At 47.4% G+C, this 22,532-nt stretch overlaps 1 protein-coding gene across 2 annotated transcripts in view; it reads left to right on the top strand.

Moving 5' to 3' along the window:
• LOC144121518 (mitochondrial sodium/calcium exchanger protein-like) overlaps window positions 1–21,962 on the top strand; it is a 119,214-nt gene extending 97,252 nt beyond the window's left edge. Inside the window, exons 9-17 of one of the 2 annotated variants that reach the window (XM_077654755.1) lie at window positions 705–875; window positions 5,496–5,729; window positions 9,668–9,945; window positions 10,834–10,966; window positions 12,267–12,463; window positions 14,017–14,092; window positions 16,587–16,667; window positions 19,657–19,721; window positions 20,434–21,962. In XM_077654755.1, coding sequence (XP_077510881.1) covers window positions 705–875; window positions 5,496–5,729; window positions 9,668–9,945; window positions 10,834–10,966; window positions 12,267–12,463; window positions 14,017–14,092; window positions 16,587–16,667; window positions 19,657–19,721; window positions 20,434–20,613 — 1,415 coding nt within the window. In that variant the 3' untranslated portion in view covers window positions 20,614–21,962. The remainder of the gene's footprint in view (window positions 1–704; window positions 876–5,495; window positions 5,730–9,667; window positions 9,946–10,833; window positions 10,967–12,266; window positions 12,464–14,016; window positions 14,093–16,586; window positions 16,668–19,656; window positions 19,722–20,433) is intronic. The other variant, XM_077654756.1, reaches the window with a different exon arrangement.
• The last annotated feature ends 570 nt before the right edge of the window (window positions 21,963–22,532 follow it).

Raw genomic sequence — 22,532 nt, 5'->3', positions numbered from 1 at the left:
AATCACCACTGGGTACCTGACCTTGACATTGGCCTTGACCCGTGAATTTGACATTGGCATTTGATTTGAGACGGAGGAGGAGGAGAAGGACTTTAATGGAACAGGAGAGGTCTGCCTGGTTGTCGGCCTGGCATGCATGGTGGGCACCACATCGTCAATGACCTTCGGTGCCTCACAATGTTAAACCGAACTTAGCTGTATGGTGGCGTGACCCAAGGTATGGTATTATGACCACGTGATTATATAACTGTGACCGTTGTGATCCTGACCTTGACCTTTGACCTTGGCATTTGATTTGAGACAGCGGAGACCGTGCTTAAGATAGCTCTCGCTCGTATAACTAGGTTCAAGCCGCGTTGATTAATAATAATAATAATTGTTTTTTTGTGGAAAGGAAATGGCGCAGTATCTGTCTCATATATCGGCGGACACCTGAACCGCGCCGCAAGGGAAGGGATAAGGAAGGGAGTGAAAGAAGAAAGGAAGAGAGAGGTGCCGTAGTGGAGGGCTCCGGAATAATTTCGACCACCTGGGGATCTTTAACGTGCACTGACATCGCACAGCACACGGGCGCCTTAGCGTTTTGCCTCCAGGCGACCGTGTGCTGTGCGATGTTCCCAGCCATTTTTCTTTTGTGTTTGTGTTTTTGCTTCAGTTTAAAAAGTCTTGGACGACGTCACAGAAGCTACCTCACGTTCTTGTAGGCGCTTTACAGCGCGGGAGCATGGGCGCCGCCAAAACCGGTCACGTGACCAATCCGCCGGCCTTCGGGCCTTCTCGTTGCGACGACTGCCAGCGCGCCGGTTCCCGGCTGCCAGACGCTTCTCCGGCTCTCGCTGTGGATAATGAGCTGTCGGACGGCACGAAAACCTCGTGTGAGTGCGCATAGTGTGTGTTGGTGCTGGGAAATGCTCGGTTCAACCGCCTCACTTACTTGCTTCTTCCCGGCTAACCGCACAGGCTCGGACGTGTCAACTAACCGCGGTCAGCCGTCTGCGCGTTCTTATTTTTTTTCAATCAGTTCAGAGTCCAACGCTCATTTTGGACCGCATAATTCGTTATAAGACTGCACAGATTAAAACCGGAGCATTGCCTGAAAGCTTGCTTTCTAGGGTTCGATATACTTTTGCCGAAAGGAGGAAATGTGGTCAGGGCTATTAAGAATGTTCACCGCTCGGCACTGTGCACAAGATTTACAACCGAACACGCGCATGCGTGTGATCGCCGGACGATTGTTTAGATGATATCTTATAGTTCGTGAGCGTTCCGACTTTGAAAGGAAGACTATAGACGGTGTTCAAAAGCCGCTTCAGGAGCTCAGCGACGTTCGACTGTGCTTTCTTGCTAAGAAAGCGTCGGCGGTGAGTGAAATAAGGAAGCTTGGGTCCAACTTGCTACACATAAAAGAGCCCGTTGCTAAGAAAGATATAAAACTGCTACAGATTTCAGCACCCGCAGATGTAACCAGCCGGAATAAGCTGAAAAATTTAAAGTATTGTCATGCTAAATTTCACCACTGTCCCGTGCATTAGCGTACTTCTGTAGAGCGTTGCATCAGGTGAGGGAATTCTCGAAACGCGTCCTCTGACGGCTGACGCAAACCAGTTCCAACGTGCTAGTTCCAAGAGAGCACGACAGTGCAGTAAGCACTGTGCTGATGTCCAGGAAGCACTTATTGCAAAGGCCTAAAAAAGCATCGATTGGTCGATGTGTTGAATCAGTGTTTGTCGAAAGTGAGCAAGGTTACAGGCATGCACACATCGCACGTATAAATTCGGAAAACCTGACATTTTTTTTTTCATTTCATATGTGAACAAGGGACGCGTAGGGGTCCCGACACGTCATTTGTTTTTAGCCTATTTTTCTTCCTTTTGGCGATTGTTGGTTTAGTCACAATGACCTTCCTTCTTCGCACGATGAATCATGAATGTATTCGCACTAATAGCTACAACAAATGCTTTTTAATACAGTGCGAAAATAACGCGAGGAAATTACAATGGCGCAATATATTGCTGCTAACGAGGTAAATCACCAGCTCAATCTGGCGTTCCCGCAGCTACTGCCAGCGCTGAAATAAACTGGAGTGTGGGTTCTGTGATATGATCTTCTTTTTTTTCGTAGAACCAACACATTAACGTTCTGTTCTCCCCGAAAGCAGCTACTCGAAAATCGGCGGCTTGTGCCGCGAAGCGCCCCGTATGCAATATGCACGTCTATTTTTCCGGCACTAGGCCACAGGGACATTAGTTCTACATATTAATCCAACAATACGCATGACATCCGTACCACAACTGGGGTGCTTGAGTGTCACTTGACATTCGTGCTCAAGCTGCACAACAGCAGTTAGCACTGCGCACCGATGCTGTTAACGACGGCTCCGAAGGCCAGTAATGCCGGCCGTCCTAGTGGCGCCACCTGCCGTGGACAAAGCGAACTGCCATCTCATTTCTTTATTTCAATCTTTTGTGTAGAAAAAATAACTGAGGACTCCAAAGTTATTTGTTTTGAACAGTGTGGCTGAGTGATCAGAGCACCATTTGAAAATGCTCATTTCAGAAAGGAGAGCCGCCGCGGTGCTTTGGGACGTTAAACCCCTTTAAACCAAAACACTTCAGAAGGGTGCGGCGAAGTCCCGTCCTCATAGCTCCGGACCTTTAAAGCTTGAGGGGTGCCGTAATCGCCAGACTGTACCCGAATATATAGATTAAGTGGAAGCTCCTGTTCCTGTTTACTGTTGGCTACGGTTGTAGTACATATAGCTTCGAACGACGATTAAGTCACTCACTGATCTGGCACGGCGCAAATGACGAATAAATGCAACCGCGTCTTTTAACAGCGGTGTTTCAGCCGCTTAATGTCCGAACGGTGCGCTGGCGCAATAACTTCGGCTCGCGACCGTTTCAGCTTATACTGTCCAAGACTGTGTACGCCCATTCTCGTAAACGCGAGATATGTGTAGGCGCTGATATCTTAGACATAAATACTATTTGCTTGTGGCAAGATATTGAAAAATATGGGGCAGAAGGAATGTGCGACTTTATATCCCCACTTCATACACTCCTTGTATTTTTCGTTATCAGAGAGTAGAACATCGGGACATCTGTAGCCATTTACGTTTACTGATGTGACGTTTCCTAAGCGGTTAGTTTTTTTTCTTGTCTTTTGTCTTTATCTTTTTTAATCTACGAACTTTCTATCGGCTGACCGCCAAACACTACTTGACAAACCCACTATGGCTTTGGCAGACCTAATTATTGCGTTGTTTATTTAGTGCTGTAAATATAAAGGCATTATTGTTCTTAGTATTAGCACTACTAAAACATTCCAAGGTACTCATCGACCGCGGTGATGACATTCCGGTGCGGTGAATATTACTTGCTGTTGAACTCCAGGTTATCGAAAAAAATGGGGAGAGAGATATTTCCGAGCTGGGAAATGATTATGGGCGAGGCAATATAGTTCATTTCTCGCCAGTCATCGCAGTCACGAATAATACCTAATTCGCGCACGTCTCCCATTCACAGCGACGGTCAACACTTTGTCCGTCATTTCTAGGGCACATGCAGAGTGCGTGTTGTCGATTCAGAAATCGGTTCCCTGTAGGCGATCCGTCGCTTCTGGTTACGCATGAAAATAGGCCTAATTAAGGTACAGTGCGAGCAGCGAAGCTATATGAAGCCCTGCTGCCGCTGCACTAGATGTCCCGGATGCCTCGTGGGTTCAGCGAACTTAACGAGGCTCTTGGGACATTTTGTTTTTAAAGACAAAAAAATTATCTCCAGTTATATCTCTGCTCTCCGAAAAAAAAAAAGAGCAGTCTCCACTTTCCCTCGGAACTCTTGTTGTTTCGCGTTATCTCATTGAGGGCCCTGTCGGTCGCCAACCTTGAGTATCGGGGTTCGATCGTGTCCGGCAACAAAGGCGGAAAAAACTCCTTTTTTACTTCGCCGTCCTTCGTCTGCAACTCTTGTCATTTCGCGCTAACAATAGTCGGCGACTGTGGGAGCCGCAGGCTTACAGCAGCGTGTGGCCGACCGACGACCTCGCTTCCAGGTTCACTCGAAGTTGTGTCAACGATGGCACACAATGTCGGCGCTCATGAAGACGTGCGCCTGACAGCCTGACGAGACGTCCTTTACTCTTTCGTGTGGGGACCACTGCGCAAAAAAACAAAAAAAAACAGAATAGCGCCAGAGTAGCGTGAGCCTGGCGCCAAGATAGCGCCGAAAAGCAGTTTTCTTTTTTTTCCCTAGATTATGCTTGTGCTCATCGTCCGCAAGTGCCACTCGTGTTTTCCTGTGTGGGAGAAATGCAATGCTCGTGACCTTGTGAAAACAGTACCACCGAAGAATTAGTTGCTGAGCTAACTTTGAGCACAGTAGTTAAAGGGGTACCGACACAACGCAAACAAGTGATTTGATTTGTTTCATGAGCGCAAGAAGATGCCTTCTAGCAAGGTTCAGTCGCAGGAGTTCAGGGGAATATAATTTAATCTGATTCTGAATGTTGTCCGAGGAACCGCTTGGCATTTCCACCCATATCGAGTGACGTCAAAATTCACTGCTCCAATTACTTTGACGTCACCGAATGCAATGGTTGTTCTCAGGAACAACCAGTGCTTGCCAGTGACGCCGACGTCATCAGTATTGTGGTAGCTCAGGCTGGCCGGTCGACCGTGACACCAAGGAGCACTTCAGCTCTGGCGTCGGCCGAGACCGAAACTGCCGGCACAAAATAGTTTGCAATTAGTTATTAACTTTGTTAGCTGGTTTTTTATAGCTCATTTTCGTTATTACTAGGCCCGGATGCCTATTTCAAGGCAAAACAACGGACACCTAGAAACTATGTGTCTGTGCCCCTTGATACACGGCTGTGTATGTATTTGGCCATCGTGTGTTGCTCCGTAAGGATGACAGCACCTCGTTGTTTGAAGGAAGCAGAGCAAGATGGAAAAACAGAGAAATGGCACGAAGTGTTTCACCCTTTTGCGCTTTTGATCTGGCTACGTCAGAGCGTCCCCGAATCTTCTAAATTCAATAAATTTTGTTTTTTCAGAGCCCCATATTATTCCTCTCTATGATTTGGAAGGATAATGGTTTCCTCCATTAAATGTTTTTAGCACAACATGAGCTGTGTCTATATTTGTAAATAATACTTTATGCCAGCAGGCACACTGCCGCAATAAAAAGAAAGCTGCGTGATTCCTCTGCGTTTGCAGCACTGTTATCACCGATAGCAAACTTCAGTGACAGCGTGTCTTAATGTTCAGAGGGAATTTTCTGCAGTATTCGTGGCGTGGTGGCACTTGTGATCAAGTCGTTGATTTATTCCTTTGGGCGCTTCCAACATCCTGTCTCCTTTTTTTTGTCCACCTTATGGCTGCTGTATATGATGATGTCCCCAGGCTTAATGGCACATACCCACGACGGTGGATTGGCCAGGGGGCATCATCCCATATATCGTTATCCTCATCTTTCATTCTCTTGCGTGCGCAGGGTTCAGCTTCCGCGAGAGCACCTCCCACCGGCCCCGGCGGCGCACCATGTCGGGCGTGAACCTGCACCACCACCGGCGCAACTCCATCTACATCATCACGACGGGCGAGGGAGAGCGCGAGGCACGGGTGCGTTCCCGTACCCGCAGCGGAAGCGGCGGACGCCGCAGCCGCGCCGCCTCCGTCGCCTCGACAGAGCGGAGGCGCCCCAAGAGCGAGAGCTTCCGCGTACAGAGTGAGTGTCTCTCCCTCTCTCTTTCCACCTCTCTGTTTGCACGTGTGTGTGGGCTGGGAGCAAGACTATATAGGAGGTGAAGCTCCCGTCAACGCGAGCGAGCGCAGGCGACCAGATAAAGTCACAATTGTATGCGCCGACTGGGTCGCATGGAGTGGCGGCGCCTTGCGGCGCCTCATAGAAGCCGCAGCGAAAAAAAAAAATGCAGCGCCCGGGCAGGCGGCTCCGGCGCGCGCTCAAGGCAGACGAAACGGGTGTTTGCTTCAGCGGGCACGCCGTGACGTTGTATTTCAGTAGTTTCTTCCCTGGCCGCCAGGCGCCGCCAGCATGATAGTGGCGCCGCGGGCTTGTGACCTTTTCTGGTCGCCGCAGACAGCGGAGTTTCCACTCCTATATAGTCTTCCTCCGTGGTGTGGGCAAAACGCCTAGTTAATATTAGTGCGATAACATTAGAAGTCCCATGGGGCCAAAATGCGTCGTCGGTCATGAAATTCGCCCACTGGCTGAAGGGAAGTCACGTGACCAGACCTGAGCATTCCCCATTGGCTAGAGGGTAGAACGTCACTATACCGGAACCGCATCACTTCCGGTAAAGGCATCAACAGCTAACCGGATGGCAAGAACCTGTGCTGGGTGACGTTCGTCCCCCTAGTAGCCCTTGTTTGTAAAATTGTTTGTAAAAGAGACGTTTTGAACTTCAGGCATGGAGGTACCGGAACAGAAAAAGGTCTAGAGTGCTTGAGCGAAAATAATGGCAAAACTGACCTTGGTAAAGCTGCGCAGCCATCAAAAAGGCTCATGCGCCTTCTTGCCAGCTGGAAGCCGCCGTCTCACTTGGAATCTAAACAAATTACTGCCTGTTTCCTTTATTATTCTTTTTTCATGCAAAACCTGAGCGCAGACACTTTTAGCTAGTAATGAATATTGTATGCTTGGTCTTGAATTCACTCCACATTTGGAAATTTCCACAACACAATTGGCTAGCAGTCGTCCCTGCATAGTTGATATTAAAATTGAGTAAACTTGGCTGTTTTGCCCTTTTGTGTTACTGCCTCCGAGCCAGACAGTGCTGCGCATCGATTCATCGTAAGGTAAAGCGGCTCTTCGCTGTACAGCTAAGTCAGAATATCGGCATCCCTATGCCATCCGAGCAGGGAATGATTAAAAATATGTATATGGCACATGAGGGGGTGGCGATCCGGAGATTTTTTTTGTTTGTTTGACAAAGTGCAGTGGCCCATATTTTTTTTCTCTCAATAAATAATGTACAACATATACATCGTGCAAATAGAACTGCCGTATGTAAGAATTGCCGATAAGTCGGCCTCTGCATTCGAGGCAACAGCCTTGGACACTTTCGAGCCTTATCCAATAACATGGAGTACTTGCCAAAGAACTAGCTTCCTTGCATGCTGATCGTAGAAGAACAGTAGTTCCCTCTCCCGATACGTCAAGCTCGCTACTCAAAGCACACATCCGGCCGGTTAAAAGATTTCTGGCTTTTCCTGGCCTTCGCGATTGGAAAGACCCGCCGTGCCTTGCACGTGGATTGCGCCCGTGCCATGCAGCCCCAGAGTAACGGCGGAAATTCCGCGATCTCACGACCGTAAACCAGCCTGCCTAGTCCTGCACCGTCGTTGCTGCTCGAGCACGCGGTATCCGACGTTGTAGTCGCCTTGTTTGCCTTCCTCTTGTTTGTACACCGCGTCGCTAGATCCGTGCAGCGCTTAAGACGCCGCGACCCGTGCGCCCGCTCTTCTACACGAGCCGCAGGCTTGTGAGTTGCAGCGATAAGATGCGTTGCGTCGCATTCAAGGTTGAATGTGGAGAACGAGAACGAGCTTGCGTCTAGTCGTGCACTGAGGTACTTACAAATCACCCGACACTGCGATTCTCTGGTGGGAAAGGAGTAACCATTTGTTTTCCTCACCGGAGCATTGGGGCTTCAGGGGGTGCTCTTAGTGCTCCAGCGAACAAGACAATAAATTCTGTTGTATAGGGGACTTTCGACGAAGAGCGTTCATAGCCGATGACTTTATCGATCAACTCTGATGTGGCAAGAGTGACACCGAGAAAGCAGAATAGAAACCGAATCGTGTGTTCGTTAGCACAGTCGGGCGGATTCCTTCTTTCCCGTCACCTGTATCGTCGTGGTGCAAGAAGCTTCGTCGACAGTGAACGGAACTATCAAGAAAGGGAGCTAGAGATTGTGGTTTCCACGGCCAACTGCTCTGTCGTCCGGCTGGTTTACCTTACCTATGTCGAGTCAAGACCTTAGCGCACGTGCCGAGTGTGTACCCGTACCTCCTTTGGGAGAAGGAGGGGTGGGGGGAGGGGGGGGGTGGCTTGATAAGTCTCCAGTGGCCGTGACAGAGCTCGTGAAAAACGAGGCTAGTGGGACTTAAAAGCAAACAGCCCGAACGGGCCTTGAGACACAGGGTGCGACATGTGCAAGCATAGGAGACCCCGATAAAAGTAACTGCTGTGCATTGAGCAGGCGGACATTAAAGGACTTCTTGAACACCTGCATAGGTGTGACTTGAGGCTGTGATTTTTCTTATGTCGCGTCGTTCTCTTCGGTTGGATTACTCTTACAACGCACAGCAAACGTGGTTAACGGTTCATCGGAAAAGCGTAACACCTTTGAGTGATCGTACAGATATTGCACTTTGCGCGGTTACGTACAGCACTGCCGTGAAATATATGCAGCCTCTTAGCTAACGCTTGTGTGTCGCAGTATTGTGTACGGGTAGGGGGAAGCAAGCAGGAGCTCACGTATATGCGTACATTAAGTGCGTCTACGATTAAAGTCAAGCTGCATGCGCATTTTTATTCGTCACGCTGTCACTGTCCTCTCCTTATAGCCTCATCATTAAGCGTTATGCATGAAACTGTTTCGCGTAATTTATGCGGAGCATGAGTCTGTCTTCCTAGATTCTAATTCCGTCCTTATCAGATGCAGCGTCAGTAAAAGGAAGCTAGCTTTTTGACTACTTATTCTAAGAACATGGCGCTCAACTCATACCAAATAAACGGGCGTGCATTGCTGTTTCCGCAACATATATCACTTGTTCGTTTCTTTTGTATATTTTTGTTTTTGCTTTCATACAGCTTTCGAGCCAAATCTCTGTCGCATCGTCAAGGTGGGAGGATGAAATGAAGGAAACGTGCAGTGGCTAGACCAGGAAAGACTGCGTGGGTTCTGCTCACAAAAACATTGCAGCGTTCTCTGTGCCCCTTCCTCGCCCGTCACATTTTCCGTGTGCTGTCTCTTCGGGAGAGCCTGCAGCAATGAAACAGCCTAGCTCAGCTATCGCGCATGAGAATTAAGGATCATGCAGTTTCAGTAAAAAGAAAAGAGGACTCTATAAATTGCTTCGGTCTGGCGAAACAAGTTAAGCCTCCCAGCTTCGTTCATGTCCGGTTGCCTAGTTCATTTTTTTTTTCAATCACATGTGTGAGCCAGAATTAATTAGGTATTTCCGCGCTTCTTGAGAAAATTCAGTGGCGTAACTCCGCGATAGCGATAGCAAGTTGATAGCTATCAATTCTTCGGCATTTCTCTATCACTTCTCTACTGCGCAGTACGAAAGGTCCGCATGTTTTATGTGTGTGTTTGCCCCCCTCGCCGCATGTTCCAAACGCGGCCGGCTTGGATAGTGTTTTCCTTGGCCAACAGGTGAACATGGCAGTTTCCGATTGCGATACACTACGAAACCAGGGCCGTTTACTCAAGAAAAACTCCCGCATACATTTACGACTCCCATATACATTTACCTTTTAGCACATATTATCACGCCCCTGATAGAACTCCCATATACAAGCAATTCAACCGATATACACGGTGTAAAAGAGCACGCAATTCTAGTTTCAGTCCACACATTCCGTGAGTGTTTCTTGACCGAACTATTAATTTCTCTCCTCGTTTTGGGCGACAGACGGTGAGCTGGCACCCCCGTCGCCACAGTTCCTCTCGGCGGATCCCCCGAACCACGACACCACCGTGAGCATGGAGGTGTCGCCGATTCCGGACATTGTGACCGAGTTGTCCGTACCGCTGCCCCCGCTGCCGCCGCCGAAGCCGAAGCCGCAGCCGGCCACAGAGACGAAGCCGCAGCTGTCCCCTCTGCGCGAGTTGTGGCTGCACGTCTTTCCCATCGACCTGGACGAGTGGTCGTCTAAGCCCTGGCACGCCAAGGCCATCGAGCTGATCAAGGTACGCCTGCGTGTATGCCGTGCAAAACCGGTGACCTGTTAACCCTAAAGCGAAAAAAAAAAACTCGTGCGGTGACCTGACTTCATTGTAAAGACACTTTTTGGGAATGTTGAGACGAAATTACTCACTAGAAGTCGCCAAGTCCTGAGTTGTAGCGTCCCTGGCGCTCTGGACGTGATAGTCTGCGACTGAAAAGATCTACAGCCTTTCCTCCCTGCATGGCGCCTCTAAATTGTGCCAAAAAAACGCCACTGTGGCCCTAAGGCGAGGCTCGGACAATGTGCCGGTGACAAGTGACGTCACCCGCAAACTCTTACAACGTGCTGTACATTAGGATATAACGGTAGCACAGCTAGCAAGAGAATAAAGACGAGAGGTTACGCGAGACAGACGAAATCTGCGCAGATCAGCAGTGAAATTGGTATGTGAAGAGTATACCCGTGACACATGTATGTGTGGGCTAACCTGTGAGGCATATCCAGCTACATACATCTTAAAAACATCCTTGTTACGCTTTGCTGAACGTCGACATCAGTGCAGCTTTCCGCCCGAGCGACATTGCCCATATCGTGCTTGGTGCTACGCCAGGCGCACAGGGAGACGCAAATGGCCACATAGGTACAGGTTGGCAGCAGTCCTGGAGCCAGGCTGCCGATTGTGATGATGGTATGCAGAAATAGCGCAGATTAATTAAATAATTCAATCAGTGACGGGCACTTCATCTTCATGTTTCTTTTGGCACGATTGGAGCGTGAAGATAATTGCGGGGGTCAGGCGCCTAGGTTGCATTTGTGAGGTCTGAATGCGCCGTGTAGTGCGAACAGGACGCCTTCTTTGCGACGTTCTGCAGTCGCCCTGTATGCCTCCTCCGCTCTTGTCCCCTCGCAGGCGCCGCTGTACTTTATCCTGACGGTGACGACACCTGTGGTGGACTACGAGAACGACAAGCACAACTGGTGCCGCCTGCTGAACAGCCTGCACTGCGTGCTCAGCCCAGTCTTCATCACGCTCGTCGCCACGGGTGAGACCGGCAGCCCGGTGCTGCTCGCACTCCCCTTTTTGGTGGTGTTAAAAGGGTGTAGCTTTTATCCTGGCGGCTATGTGGTGTAATAAGGGTGCGGTGCTTCTCAAAAGAGACTCGCGGACTCTCGTTTTCGCGAAGCGCTTGCCACGGGCCTCTCTTACGAGCAACGTGGAACCCATAGTGCTCCCGATCCAAGTTTAACTGCATCCGGAAATGACGAAAAAGCTCCTCGAGCGCACTGTCGGTATTCCGCTTCCGGTTGTGACTATTGGGGGGATGGGGGGAGGGGTCCTCTTTTTGTTTACTTTCCCGCGCTCGGTGCCGCCGCTATCGTTATATCCATCGCTTGCGTTATCGCTATCAGTATGTCAGCTAACACCAACAGACGCAACGGAGTTGCAGAAAAAGTCAATAGAGTGCACGAGATGCAGCAGACTGGGAAAAAAAGAGGAGGAATCAGTTTTCCTTGCATAAGTAACGGATGTATTTCAGAAAAACGGATTGGCCGAGTCCTGATTTTGTGAAGGGGTAGGGAGCAAATAATGAAGCGAGTTATTATCACGGTGAAGGAATCAAATAAACCTAGTTTGTTTCACATTTGAAGCCAGTTTAAGTGTCTGCTGATCGAAAAACACTCATTATATCCATCACTCTGGCTGGCCCGTGAGTCTTCCACGGTACATCCATGGTTTTGAACCGTGAGGGTATATACTTTTATAACGGGAAAGAGCTGCACACAGTGCATACAGGGAAAGCGCAGAGGGAACAAATGCTTTCTTAAGATAATTTTTGCTTGACTCTATAAGTGGCTAAGGCCACAGCCGCGGTGAAGAAATATATGTCCAGTCTTCGCGAGAAGCCTATATATGCCCGGATACGAGCTTAGCCGTGATGTTCGTGTCAAAACTCAACAGTGGTTACGGCGCTCGGCTGCTGGCCCGAAAGACGCGGGTTCGATCCCGGCCGCGGCGGTCGAATTTCGATGGAGGCGAAATTCTAGAGGCCCGTGTGCTGTGCGATGTCAGTGCACGTTAAAGAACCCCAGGCGGTCGAAATTTCCGGAGCCCTTCACTACGGCGTCTCTCATAGCCTTAGTCGTTTTGGGATGTTAAACCCCCATAAACCAAAGCTTCCTTGGTTCCTCCTTTCTTTCCCTCCTTCTGTCTTTCCTTCTTTCTATCCCTCCTTCTTCATTCAACGTGTATTTGAGGACTCTATGATTATGGAAGTGGGGACCCACTGCATGCGCCATCCCGTGAACACAAGATCATTTTTCTTCTCTCGCCCTTCCTGTCAGGCGGCGACGACTACGTGGGCGGCGTGCCGGTCGTCATAATCGTGCTGCTCGTGTTCGCCTGCGTGGCCATCGCGGTGTTCGCCACCTCCAAGTACGACGAGCCGCCGCGCTACCACTGGGCCTTCGGCTACGTCGGCTTCTTAGTCGCCGTCGCCTGGATCTACGTGCTCGCCAACGAGGTGCTCTCGCTGCTCAAGGTGCGCACTCTGGCTGACGCAGTTATGGCGGCAGCCATCGCGGTTACGGCTCTGAACACCAAGCCGTTCCTCTGCGGGGCACGTGCAAGGCGTACTAGTCTGGCAACAGTCGTAGTTCATATCACGTAGTTCTAACTAACGCTATTTATAATGGCGACTGCTACTTTGAAAAACTTCGAGACAGTATTCGTGCAACGTTTGTGAGATCAAGGAGCTTCGAAGCATAAAAATACCCTCAAATAGATCTTAATGCTTGGTGAATCAGTGAGCCGTTCACTTTGCATCTCTTTGTGCAAGCATATTTGGCAGTGCGTTGAAGACACCGCATAAATTGTGTGGGCAGATGCACAGCCTTCTATCCACGCTCTGCCCCCCCCCCTCCCCCCCCCCCCTCGTTGCACCTGAAGATGGCGGCGCCTCTTCGCGCTCTGTCCGCGCGAGTAGCGTTTGGTAACGCTTTCGAAGGCAACGTTCATTGTTACTGAGGTGTGACTGCTCGCAAATTTTGCCGCTTTTGAAGTTCCTTTTGAAAATAAAACTCTAGCAATTCCATCTTCGCGTGTTGGCACCCTTCTTTGCTTGAGTTTCCAGGGACAAAGTGATTGTGCACTGCTCTGTTTATTTTTACTTCAACGTACCGCGCGAAATCAGGTTCCCGTGAATTTGCTCGCTAATGATTTAGAGGGGCGGGATAAGGTGTTTCAGCAATATCACAGCAGCAGGGACTGATTTGTTGTGTTCTCCGAAAAAAAAAATCTGCAGCAAGACACGGTTGTGTCCTGACAGAGATAAAGCAGCAGTACATCTTGTTCTTGTAAAATTTCGCTGTGCATATTTTCTCTTTCGGGAATTGTGTATCATCCAGCTCCGCCCCACCTCGCGAGCGAGAGTGCTCGTATTACTTAGTATTTACTGACGGTGCCGTCTTTTTTTCTGGTTGCCAGTTTGTGTATGTTCATACGTGACGGTGACGCCTACGAGTTTGCTTCCGAGGCGTGCAATCCGTATGTCGCTGATCCGCAGCAACCGGCAAAAGGCATGAACCATCTTGTTTGCCGCGTGTCTTCTACACCGCCAGCTGTACGTGGCCCACACTTGTGGCACTTGCGGCATTTCCCGTCGGGCGCATCCACGCTAAAGTCTCTTGATAGTCCACGCAAATCCGCTGCACCCCTAGCGGCCTCTTCGTGAACTAGTGACTGCCTCGTCTTTCGTTCTCCCATGATCTCCTCTTCGCTCAAGCGTGCAGTTGCGATATGGAGGCCAAAATGGTGCAGTTACCGGGTGACACTATCGTGGTGAGGCCACGCAAGATACGAACGCCATCGGTAGAGTGTGCCTCCCACCACAATCGCTACGTGTCACATGGGATGCTCTATTTAAGCTTGACAAGTTGCAGTCTGATGACGGAAGTGTCGTTAGGTGTCGTCTGTACATTCAGAATATAAATTATCTTGAGAGGACTTGCAGATAGCGTGGTCACTTGCTTTCCAGAGCGTTCTGTGAGCGCTGTCTGAAGGCGCTGACTCACCTGTGCGCGGGTCTTTTCGCAGACTTTCGGCATCGTCATCGGGCTGAGCGACGCCTTCCTCGGAATGACAGTCCTGGCCTGGGGGAACAGCATAGGCGGTGAGTCGCACATTACTTTCACCTTAGCGGAGATAAGGAAACATAACGCTATGCATGTTGTTTCTCTTTTTTCTCCTTCTTGTGCTGGAGACCTGGAAAAAGGATAAACAGGAGAGCTGAATCGAGCGCATCGCAGGGCGTTCTACTCGTGTCGATAATGCCACGATGACGTCACGCTTTCAGCGTTTCCCTGTGCTGTTTCTCTCCACTCTTTCTCTCGCCTGTGCGCCTTTGTGCACGCTTTCCTCCCTTTCACCACCCTCCTCGCAACCACGATTAAGTAGACGGACCACCTGTTAACGCTACTGAGAAAATAAACGGTGGTGTGCGTAACCGGTTTAATGCGTTAGAGGGCGTCAAGACTCAATCGGTAGCCCTAATAGAACGTTGTCGCCTCGCCGGCCGCTTTTCGCTACGCGAGAACGCGGCAAACGAGGCGGAATCACTCGGTTAGGGCCTCGACCAAGGCCAAACAGGGCTGCTGATTAGAGTGACTACTACTGATTGAGTCGCGACGCCATCTGTCAGATGCACCATGAACTGCACACCGAGAAGCGTGTTCCTGTCAGCACAGTCGGTTCATATTTATTTCACTCCATGCTGGATGCACTGGGCTAGCCGCGCTTCTCGACTGTTGAGCTGTACAAATCTTCTTTTGTCGCTGAATTGCTGATCTACAAACATAAATCTGGACGTAGGCATCATTTCTCCGTAAAAAACGAGAAAGTTATGGTCATTTTTCTCACCCAAATTGGTGACGGGATGGGTGAAATAGAATTAATACTGGGCCTGCCAACGACGTCGAGCACATTTTTGTCGACACTAGATATCGTTATCTTCGGTTTCCTGTACATATACTACGTATGTGCTAGCTTTGTCGTTTCGCAGGCGTACGTCAGTTACACGTTATGTGCGCCGTTCCGTTTAGTTCCCAAGTATCTGCTACATTTACTGCAGTGCTACTTCTGCGAAATATATACAGGGTGTTTCACCTAAAAATTTACACAATTTTTAAAGATAGGCTTTTTGGTTTATGGGGGTTATAGCGTCCCAAATCGACTCAGGCTATGATGGACGCCGTAGTGAAGGGCTCCGGAGATTTCGACCACCTGGGGTTCTTTAACGTGCACTGACATCGCACAGCACACGGGCCTCTAGAATTTCGCCTCCATCGAAATTCGACTGCCGCGGCCGGGATCGAACCCGCGTCTTTCGGGCCAGCAGCCGAGCGCCATAACCACTGTGCCACCGCGGCGGCTATAGGCTTTCTTGATTTAGAACACCTCTTTTTTCTGCGTAGCATTCTGAGCGGTGCAGTACATCAGAATACAGCTAAGATATGCTAACCAGCAGGATGGTCAACTAATATTGAATAGTTAACGTTTTAACCATTACTGTTATGCTCCTTAACTACTGAGAGCTGTATAGCCCATCGTAAGTATCCATATCAGTGTTTAGAATTTCGATAACGCGGTTACCCTCGGCGCTGTGGCCCAACAAATTCGGGCTAAATTGCACCAAAATTCATGAGCTTTCAAGAAGCTTGCAGGCGAAGCAACCATATAGTGCACGTAACTCGTCGAAATAGCCAAAATTTGTTGGGCCACAGCGCAGAGGGTAACCGCATTTTAGAAATATTAAAAACTAATTTGAATATTACTTACAGTGGACTACACGCCTCTCAATAGTTAAGGAGCATAGCAGTAATAGTTAAAACGTTAACTATTCAGTATTAGTTAACCAGCCTGCTAGTTAGCACATCTTAATTAGCTGTATTCTAATGTACTACACCGCTGGCAATGCTCTGTTGAAAAAAGCGCTCTTATGACTCAAAAAGCCTTTTTTTTAAAACTGTGTAAAGTCTTAGGTTAAACACCCTGCATATAAGTCTTGGAATTCAGACGAATGAAACATGTTAATTAAATTTTCTGGAGCAAAAGCATCAGCGGTTTAACGTATGCTCTGTTTCGCCTCTTCAAAATATATGCCATTGTATTCGCTCCTTAGCCTAAACCTATGTGAAATATCCCTTTGGACCTTCCGATGCCACAAACGTAGGAACAGTTGTTGGAAACATTGTCTTCGTATTCAAATGCTCGATCATTTACTCCGCATTCGTGCTGCAGAGTGAAACGTTGTTTTATTTTTTAATAGTATGAATCAGTGTGTTTTATGGTGAATGCGCCACTTAGTAACTGTAACGTTTAAACTGGGCTTAAGTGCTTAGACTCGAGGATTGCGATATGTTTTGCGCAGGTGGTGCTGCGTTTTACTGCCTGGCCCCCTTTTTCTCAGTTAAATTCACGTGCCAGTTGGCATATATTAGTTATAATAACTGTTTTAAGAACTAATATGCGCCAATATATTTTAATTTTTGTAAAAGTAAATCTACCGACTGCTCATTTCGTGTGTATGCTTTCAGTAATGCGGTGGATTTACAGTGCGTACAATTAACTAATCTTTGTATACTGTGGTGCCTTTCTTTCTTTTGCAGATTACATATCCAACCTCTCGGTGGCCAGGCAAGGCTATCCACGTATGGCAATTTCGGCCTGCTATGGTGGACCGCTACTTAGTATCCTTTTCTGAACAAATTGGCCAACCCCAATAATGTGCCGACGGCTTGCTTGTTGTTCTTTTTTTCTGTTTGCAAAGATTTTTATATTCCGAGGCCGTGCATCTTGTGAGCTCCTGCACAGTTTAGAACAGGCATTTAGGCAGCTTGTGTGTGTGTTAGCGTACATGCTAAGGTGTGGGTGCGCATGCGTGTACACGCATTCGCATTCATACGACCAGAAATCATCCCTCTTAGCACACCCTCCTCCTCCCCTCGTGGCAAATCCCGGCCACAGTGGCTCCATTTCGATGGAGGTGAATAGCAAAAAACGTCCATGCGGCGTATGACGTCAGAGCTCGTTAAAAAAAATGGCCCTAGCTCTCAACTACGGCGACCCTTTCTTTCTCCCACCTCCCACCCCTTTATCACCTATCCCCTCATATTCCGCAGTTCGTGTGTTCACACCGAGTGAGACGGTTACTGAGTCGTCTTCTTTCCCTCATAAATGTACGTCCCTGCGCAGCGTTGTGTTGTCTTCACCGCAAGCGCAAGAGTCATAAAAGAAGCCCGCTTTACGAGCCAAAAGCTTATTGGGGGACGAGGATCGGTCTAGTTTGCAGAGGCGCCGTGCTCTATATTGACGCTTCACTTCCTTACCGCTTTTTATAGATTAAATGTGCTGAAAACACAAAAGTAATACAAGCAAAATACAAACAAGCCGCTGAATTTAGCAAGAAATTGTTTACAAAAAATTAAAATATACAAAACGTTACACATGATCAAAGCTACCATTCTTACGATTTTCAGCTGCATACATAGTTCATTGCACTTTCCGTGGCCTTTCAAATTATGCATTGTGACTGCTGTGCTACTAGAGAAAGCGGTAACATGAGGACATGGAATTTAGGTAGATGAGAGATGCGCTGCACATTAAGCTTGTTCTGAGTTCTGTTCTTGATTTTTTTTTCTTTGTAGCAAAGCTTGCAGTTTTTTCATTTTTCTGTTCGCTTGTTAGCAATAAAAAATAAAAAGAACATTGAAGAAGCCCTTAAAATGGGCGTTGCCTTTTCTGACATCATCATAATAAAAAATCTGCTGGCGCGTTTGGTAAAATATTTTGGCAGTATGTTGAAAAGACCCTAAACCACCAAATAAAACTACTTTTATCATTTACAAATCAAGCGCACTGCATAAAATACGTGAACGGCAATACAAAACACGCGCGAGCATGTGCTGGTGTCACGGGCCTCTGACACAAAGTCTCGCAATCGAAACTGAAATCCGACCATTCCATGTGGTTGTCTAACTCACCGCTACTGCTCTAAAAAAAAAAAAAAAAGACAGCATAAGAACCGAAAAATGTGCTCAGTGTAGCGTTTCGCCTTTGAGGAGCGCTCGGCGAAACGGATGCATGATCGCCAACCGGCGGACTATGCCCCGTCAGTTAAATTTTTCATGTCGCCTCCTCGCATTAGCGAATAAAAAAAATCTGAAACCAAAGAAATGGTGTTATAGAAGCAAACTAGAGAGCACAGCTTGTTAAGGAGCACCGTGTTGAATTTTTGGCGGCAGGTCCAAAACGTGAGTCACATATGACCCATGGCCTATGGCACGGTCAGGAAAGAGTTGGCAAAACGTTGCATGAGTGAAAAAAATATCAGCATGCAGATAACGAAGACACCTCGGCACATAAGGCAAAATGCCGACATGACAAAGCTTCAATCATACTAAGAACAAGCAAAAAATATGTCTGGAAAAGATGTACTGTTCAGTTTTTTATATTATTATTAGTATCATCTTGCAAACAAGAAGACAAAGAAAATAGAATAAATAAAGATGGATACACTGGTCAAGTCAGTTAAAAAAAAATGACATACTTTCGGACAGTGGTGTTTTGTGTATGTGTCAGTGCAGTGCACAAAATGTTTGCATCTCGAGCACAGTCAGCAAATCTCTTCCTGCTTCTTACGTACACAATAATGAACTCATACAACGTCATTTTTCGTTGGCATACAACGTAGCACGTCAGCAGAAAGGCTTCCTTTTTTAACTGCTGGAACTTTAGAAGCAAGCACGAATGCGTCTGCGCTGTTCAAATTTAGGCTATTTAGCTTGGTGCTAGCTGGTCTCGGTAAGCAAGGAAGGTGAATTAAAACAGCTTCTAGCTAGCAATAACCTCTACACTTATTTCTGCATTGGCTCGTTGAGTGTGTTGCAATTATATGTGCTTCATTTTATATGCTGTTCGCTTTAAAGAAGCAATCTAGTTACTTCCAGTCAGTGCTATCCCAACGTGCTCGCTTATACAAACAGTTTCACACGTCCTTGCTATTAAAAAGCCGCCATAGTGGCCCAGTGGATATGGTGCTCGGCTGCTGACCCAGAAGACGTGGGTTCGATCCCAGCCATGGCGTTCGAATTTCAATGGAGGCAAAATGCTAGAGGCCCGTGTACGTGCGATGTCAGTGCACGTTAAAGAACCCCGGATGGTTGAAATTCTCGCAGCCCTTCACTACGGCATCCCTCATAGCCCGAGTCGCTTTGGGACATTAAACCCCCATAAACCAAACCAAACCTTGCAACAAAGAATTAATTCTCAAACCAGCAACCCGCTGTCCTGAAAAATGCACAAGTGGCACTGATAACAGATCACTTGGTTTTCTAAGCCAGTTATCAAGGCACAGAACAAAAAGTGGAATCCTGAATAATCGTTTACCTCCAAGCTTTGAGGATATCAAATTACTGAGGACCTTACACCACTCTTGGTCTTGCTGTGCATCTTGAGCACAGCATCTTGCGATGTTCTTATCTAGTAGCATATGAAGTGGTTCAAGAATTTATCAGGAAAACTGCACATTTATACAAACAGCTTCTGCATTTCTGTTGACTGCCAACAAAACATACTGAGCATCTACTGACATTTAGTGAAACGTTTCAAGGGCACCTGTTCTGCTTGTCACGTAATTACTATACTGCGTCTGCTGGACCTTGACTTAGTGCAACCCAGATCTTCTGCTCGGCTTTGGGATTCCTTACACGCTTAAGCTTGCACAGAGTGGGGGTGTGATGAGTGTAAGTAGGTTTGCTGCATATGTAGCTTGCTCAAACCAGTGACAAGGGTCTTGCTTTGTTTGTGGAGTGAGACAATCTGCGATTTTCTTTGCAAGATCACAAGATACAGCAAAGCACAAGTTTCAGAAAGGCCTTAGAAGCCCATGGCTTCATGTAGGCTTTTACTAATCGGTTTAACCCTGTTAGTAAAATAAATTGGGTTTAACCGTATTTTAAGAAATGTGGGGTACAAGAAGCGTGTAAAATTGGGTTTTACCCAATAACGAAGGTCTATAGCTGTATTGCATGTTCCATTAGTAATCATAGCCATCATCATTTCAGTGCCAATTTTTGGAATTTTAGTAGTTGGCCTGAGGAATATTGCGTTATGCTATTTTCATTCCCAACATGTGTATTACTATGTATCCAGTATATTTATGCATGCTGCACACTTGCTCCTGTACTCAGTGCTATGGACTGCAAGGTATTCTTTCATTGGTGCCTACACTGCTGCAATTAGGTGCTGTAATTTAGATCATCTCTTGATTGCCCTCCATCTTTTCATGTCCATTAGGGTCGAAGACATATAGCTAAGCTTTATATTTTTTTTGCTCTCCTTCATTTGCCATCTTTTTGATTTTAGGCATGAACCTTGTTTTCAGCAAGCACGAAATTATGTGTGCATCTACAAATGGCTCTTTTTGCTCACTAAACCTTGATTTGGTCTGTGCAGTTGAGCTGGACGACCATGATCGGCATCCTTTATGGGACCATCACCACCACGCTGGTCTCCACCTTGGTTGTGATGATCATCTTGCGATTCCATGTGAAACGTGCCTTTGGTGCCTGCCTGGTGCTAGTCTATGTGGTTTTCACCATAGTTGCCATTCTCATCGAGGCCAAGGTGATCTAGGTGTTGAACCAGACTCAAGACTCAAAAGGCACCACAGACAGAGTGGCTTCATAGATGACCTGCCAAAGACCAAAGCACAAGACATGGCAGATGCTTGGCCCGTCTGGCAGCTAGAAAGGTGGCTTGGAGTGCTGAAGGTCTGTTCAGACCGCTCAAATGGTCCCAGAGACATGGCTGGAATGGCCAGTGGTGAACCACATACAGGAGTGTGTGACCATGCATTTACCAGCTGCCGCATGCCACGACTGGTTCACGAAGCCATCAGCAGAATGGGACATGCGTAACAACGAAGGACATGACTCTTCTATGACCAGACTGTTGCCCAATAGTTAGTGATTGCTTATACCAAAGGGACACATCAGCGAGTCACTTGTAGTGCTCATTGTTTGTGGAGGTTGCCGGTGATTGTGTGCAAGTACACTCTGGACACCTTGTAAAGACTGCAAGTGTTGTCAAAGGGCCAAAAAGCATTGTGAGTAAACATTTGATGGCAACCACCAGCACCTGCAGATTGCGTGCTCAAAGCACCATTGTGCACAGCCTTTGAACATGCTGCATCAGAACCATGGAGCAAGAAAAGATTTTCTACACAGTAATGATAGCCTTTTGTGATGAAGTTTCCTTGTGTAGCATTCACTACTTTCATTTCTGGTCCCACTGATCTTTCCTTGCTCTGTGCTAAAATCTAGTCGGAAGCACGTGTCTGTGTGCTTAGCACTGTCTGCCAATGATCAAGAGCCAGGAATTAGATGAGTGGGAGATGGACTCAACTTTTTGTTCTCTGGCGCATACTGCACCCTGCAGCTATTACATCACCACGAAGAGCTACAGCAGGCTGTGAGCTCCGTTATGGTTCTCGTTGTGAGCTTCTACGGATCTTTCTAGTGATGCAATGATGTTTGATATATATGTGAAAGAATAACTTAGTACAAAACGTATGTTCTGCTTTTTGTATACGTGCTAGAGCTGTAAAATGTCAAGTATCTCTGCATATTGTGCTATTCATCCTGCTATTTATTGAATTTTAGCATTGAACTTAGATGTTGAAAAAATATGGGTGTTGCTATAGGCAAACTGAACATGGCCAACTGTGCTTTGTGAACATAACATTGCCACAGTGCTTCACCTTGTTGATAGTATTGCATGGGTTTACTGTTTCAGAAACAGCTTTCATGACTGACTGCAGTCCATGACTTTTCATTGGCAATACAGTCAGCATATGCATGACATCAAAGCAATTAATGTGCCACTACATCCTGTACTGTTACTTTTTTGTAACTATTAAACTTGTTATTGTTGACCTCTGACAAACTGTGAATTAAAAAAATAAAACACTGCGATAAACACAGTGATGGCTTGTGACTGTACATTTCAGCAAACAGGCTGCTGTCGCTTTTGTGCTAATTAAACCCATCACTACTTCCTTGTCCACTGCAATATCACTTTTCTTTCCTTATTCTCCCGACAGATTTGATTGAATGATTGCATTTATAACCCAATGCTCTTGAATTTGTGGACATCATTATCATCAGCCCGACTATGCCCACTGCAAGGCAAAGGCCTCTCCCATGTCTCTGCAATTAACCGTCCTTTGCCAGCCGCGGACACCATATCCCGCCAAACTCATCCGCCCACCTAACTTTCTGCCGCCCCCTGCTATGCATGCATTCTCTTAGAATCCACTCCGTTGCCCTTATGAACGAATGGTTATCTTGCTATCGTGTTACATGCCCTGCCCAAGTGCATTTCTTCCTCTTGATTTCAGACTACGATGTCATTAACCTGCATTTGTTCTCTCACCCATTATGCTCACGTCCGGTCTCTTAACGTTACACCTGTCATTCCATAGCTCGCTGTGTTGTCCTTATCTTAAGCTGAACCCTTTTTGTAAGCCTGGCGTTTCTGCCCCATAGGTGAGT

The sequence above is a fragment of the Amblyomma americanum genome, chromosome 2, assembly GCF_052857255.1.
Source record: "Amblyomma americanum isolate KBUSLIRL-KWMA chromosome 2, ASM5285725v1, whole genome shotgun sequence".
Lineage (NCBI taxonomy): Eukaryota > Metazoa > Arthropoda > Arachnida > Ixodida > Ixodidae > Amblyomma > Amblyomma americanum.
The sequence above is the reverse complement of the archived record's forward strand: the minus strand, read 5'-3'. Positions and strand labels throughout refer to the sequence as shown.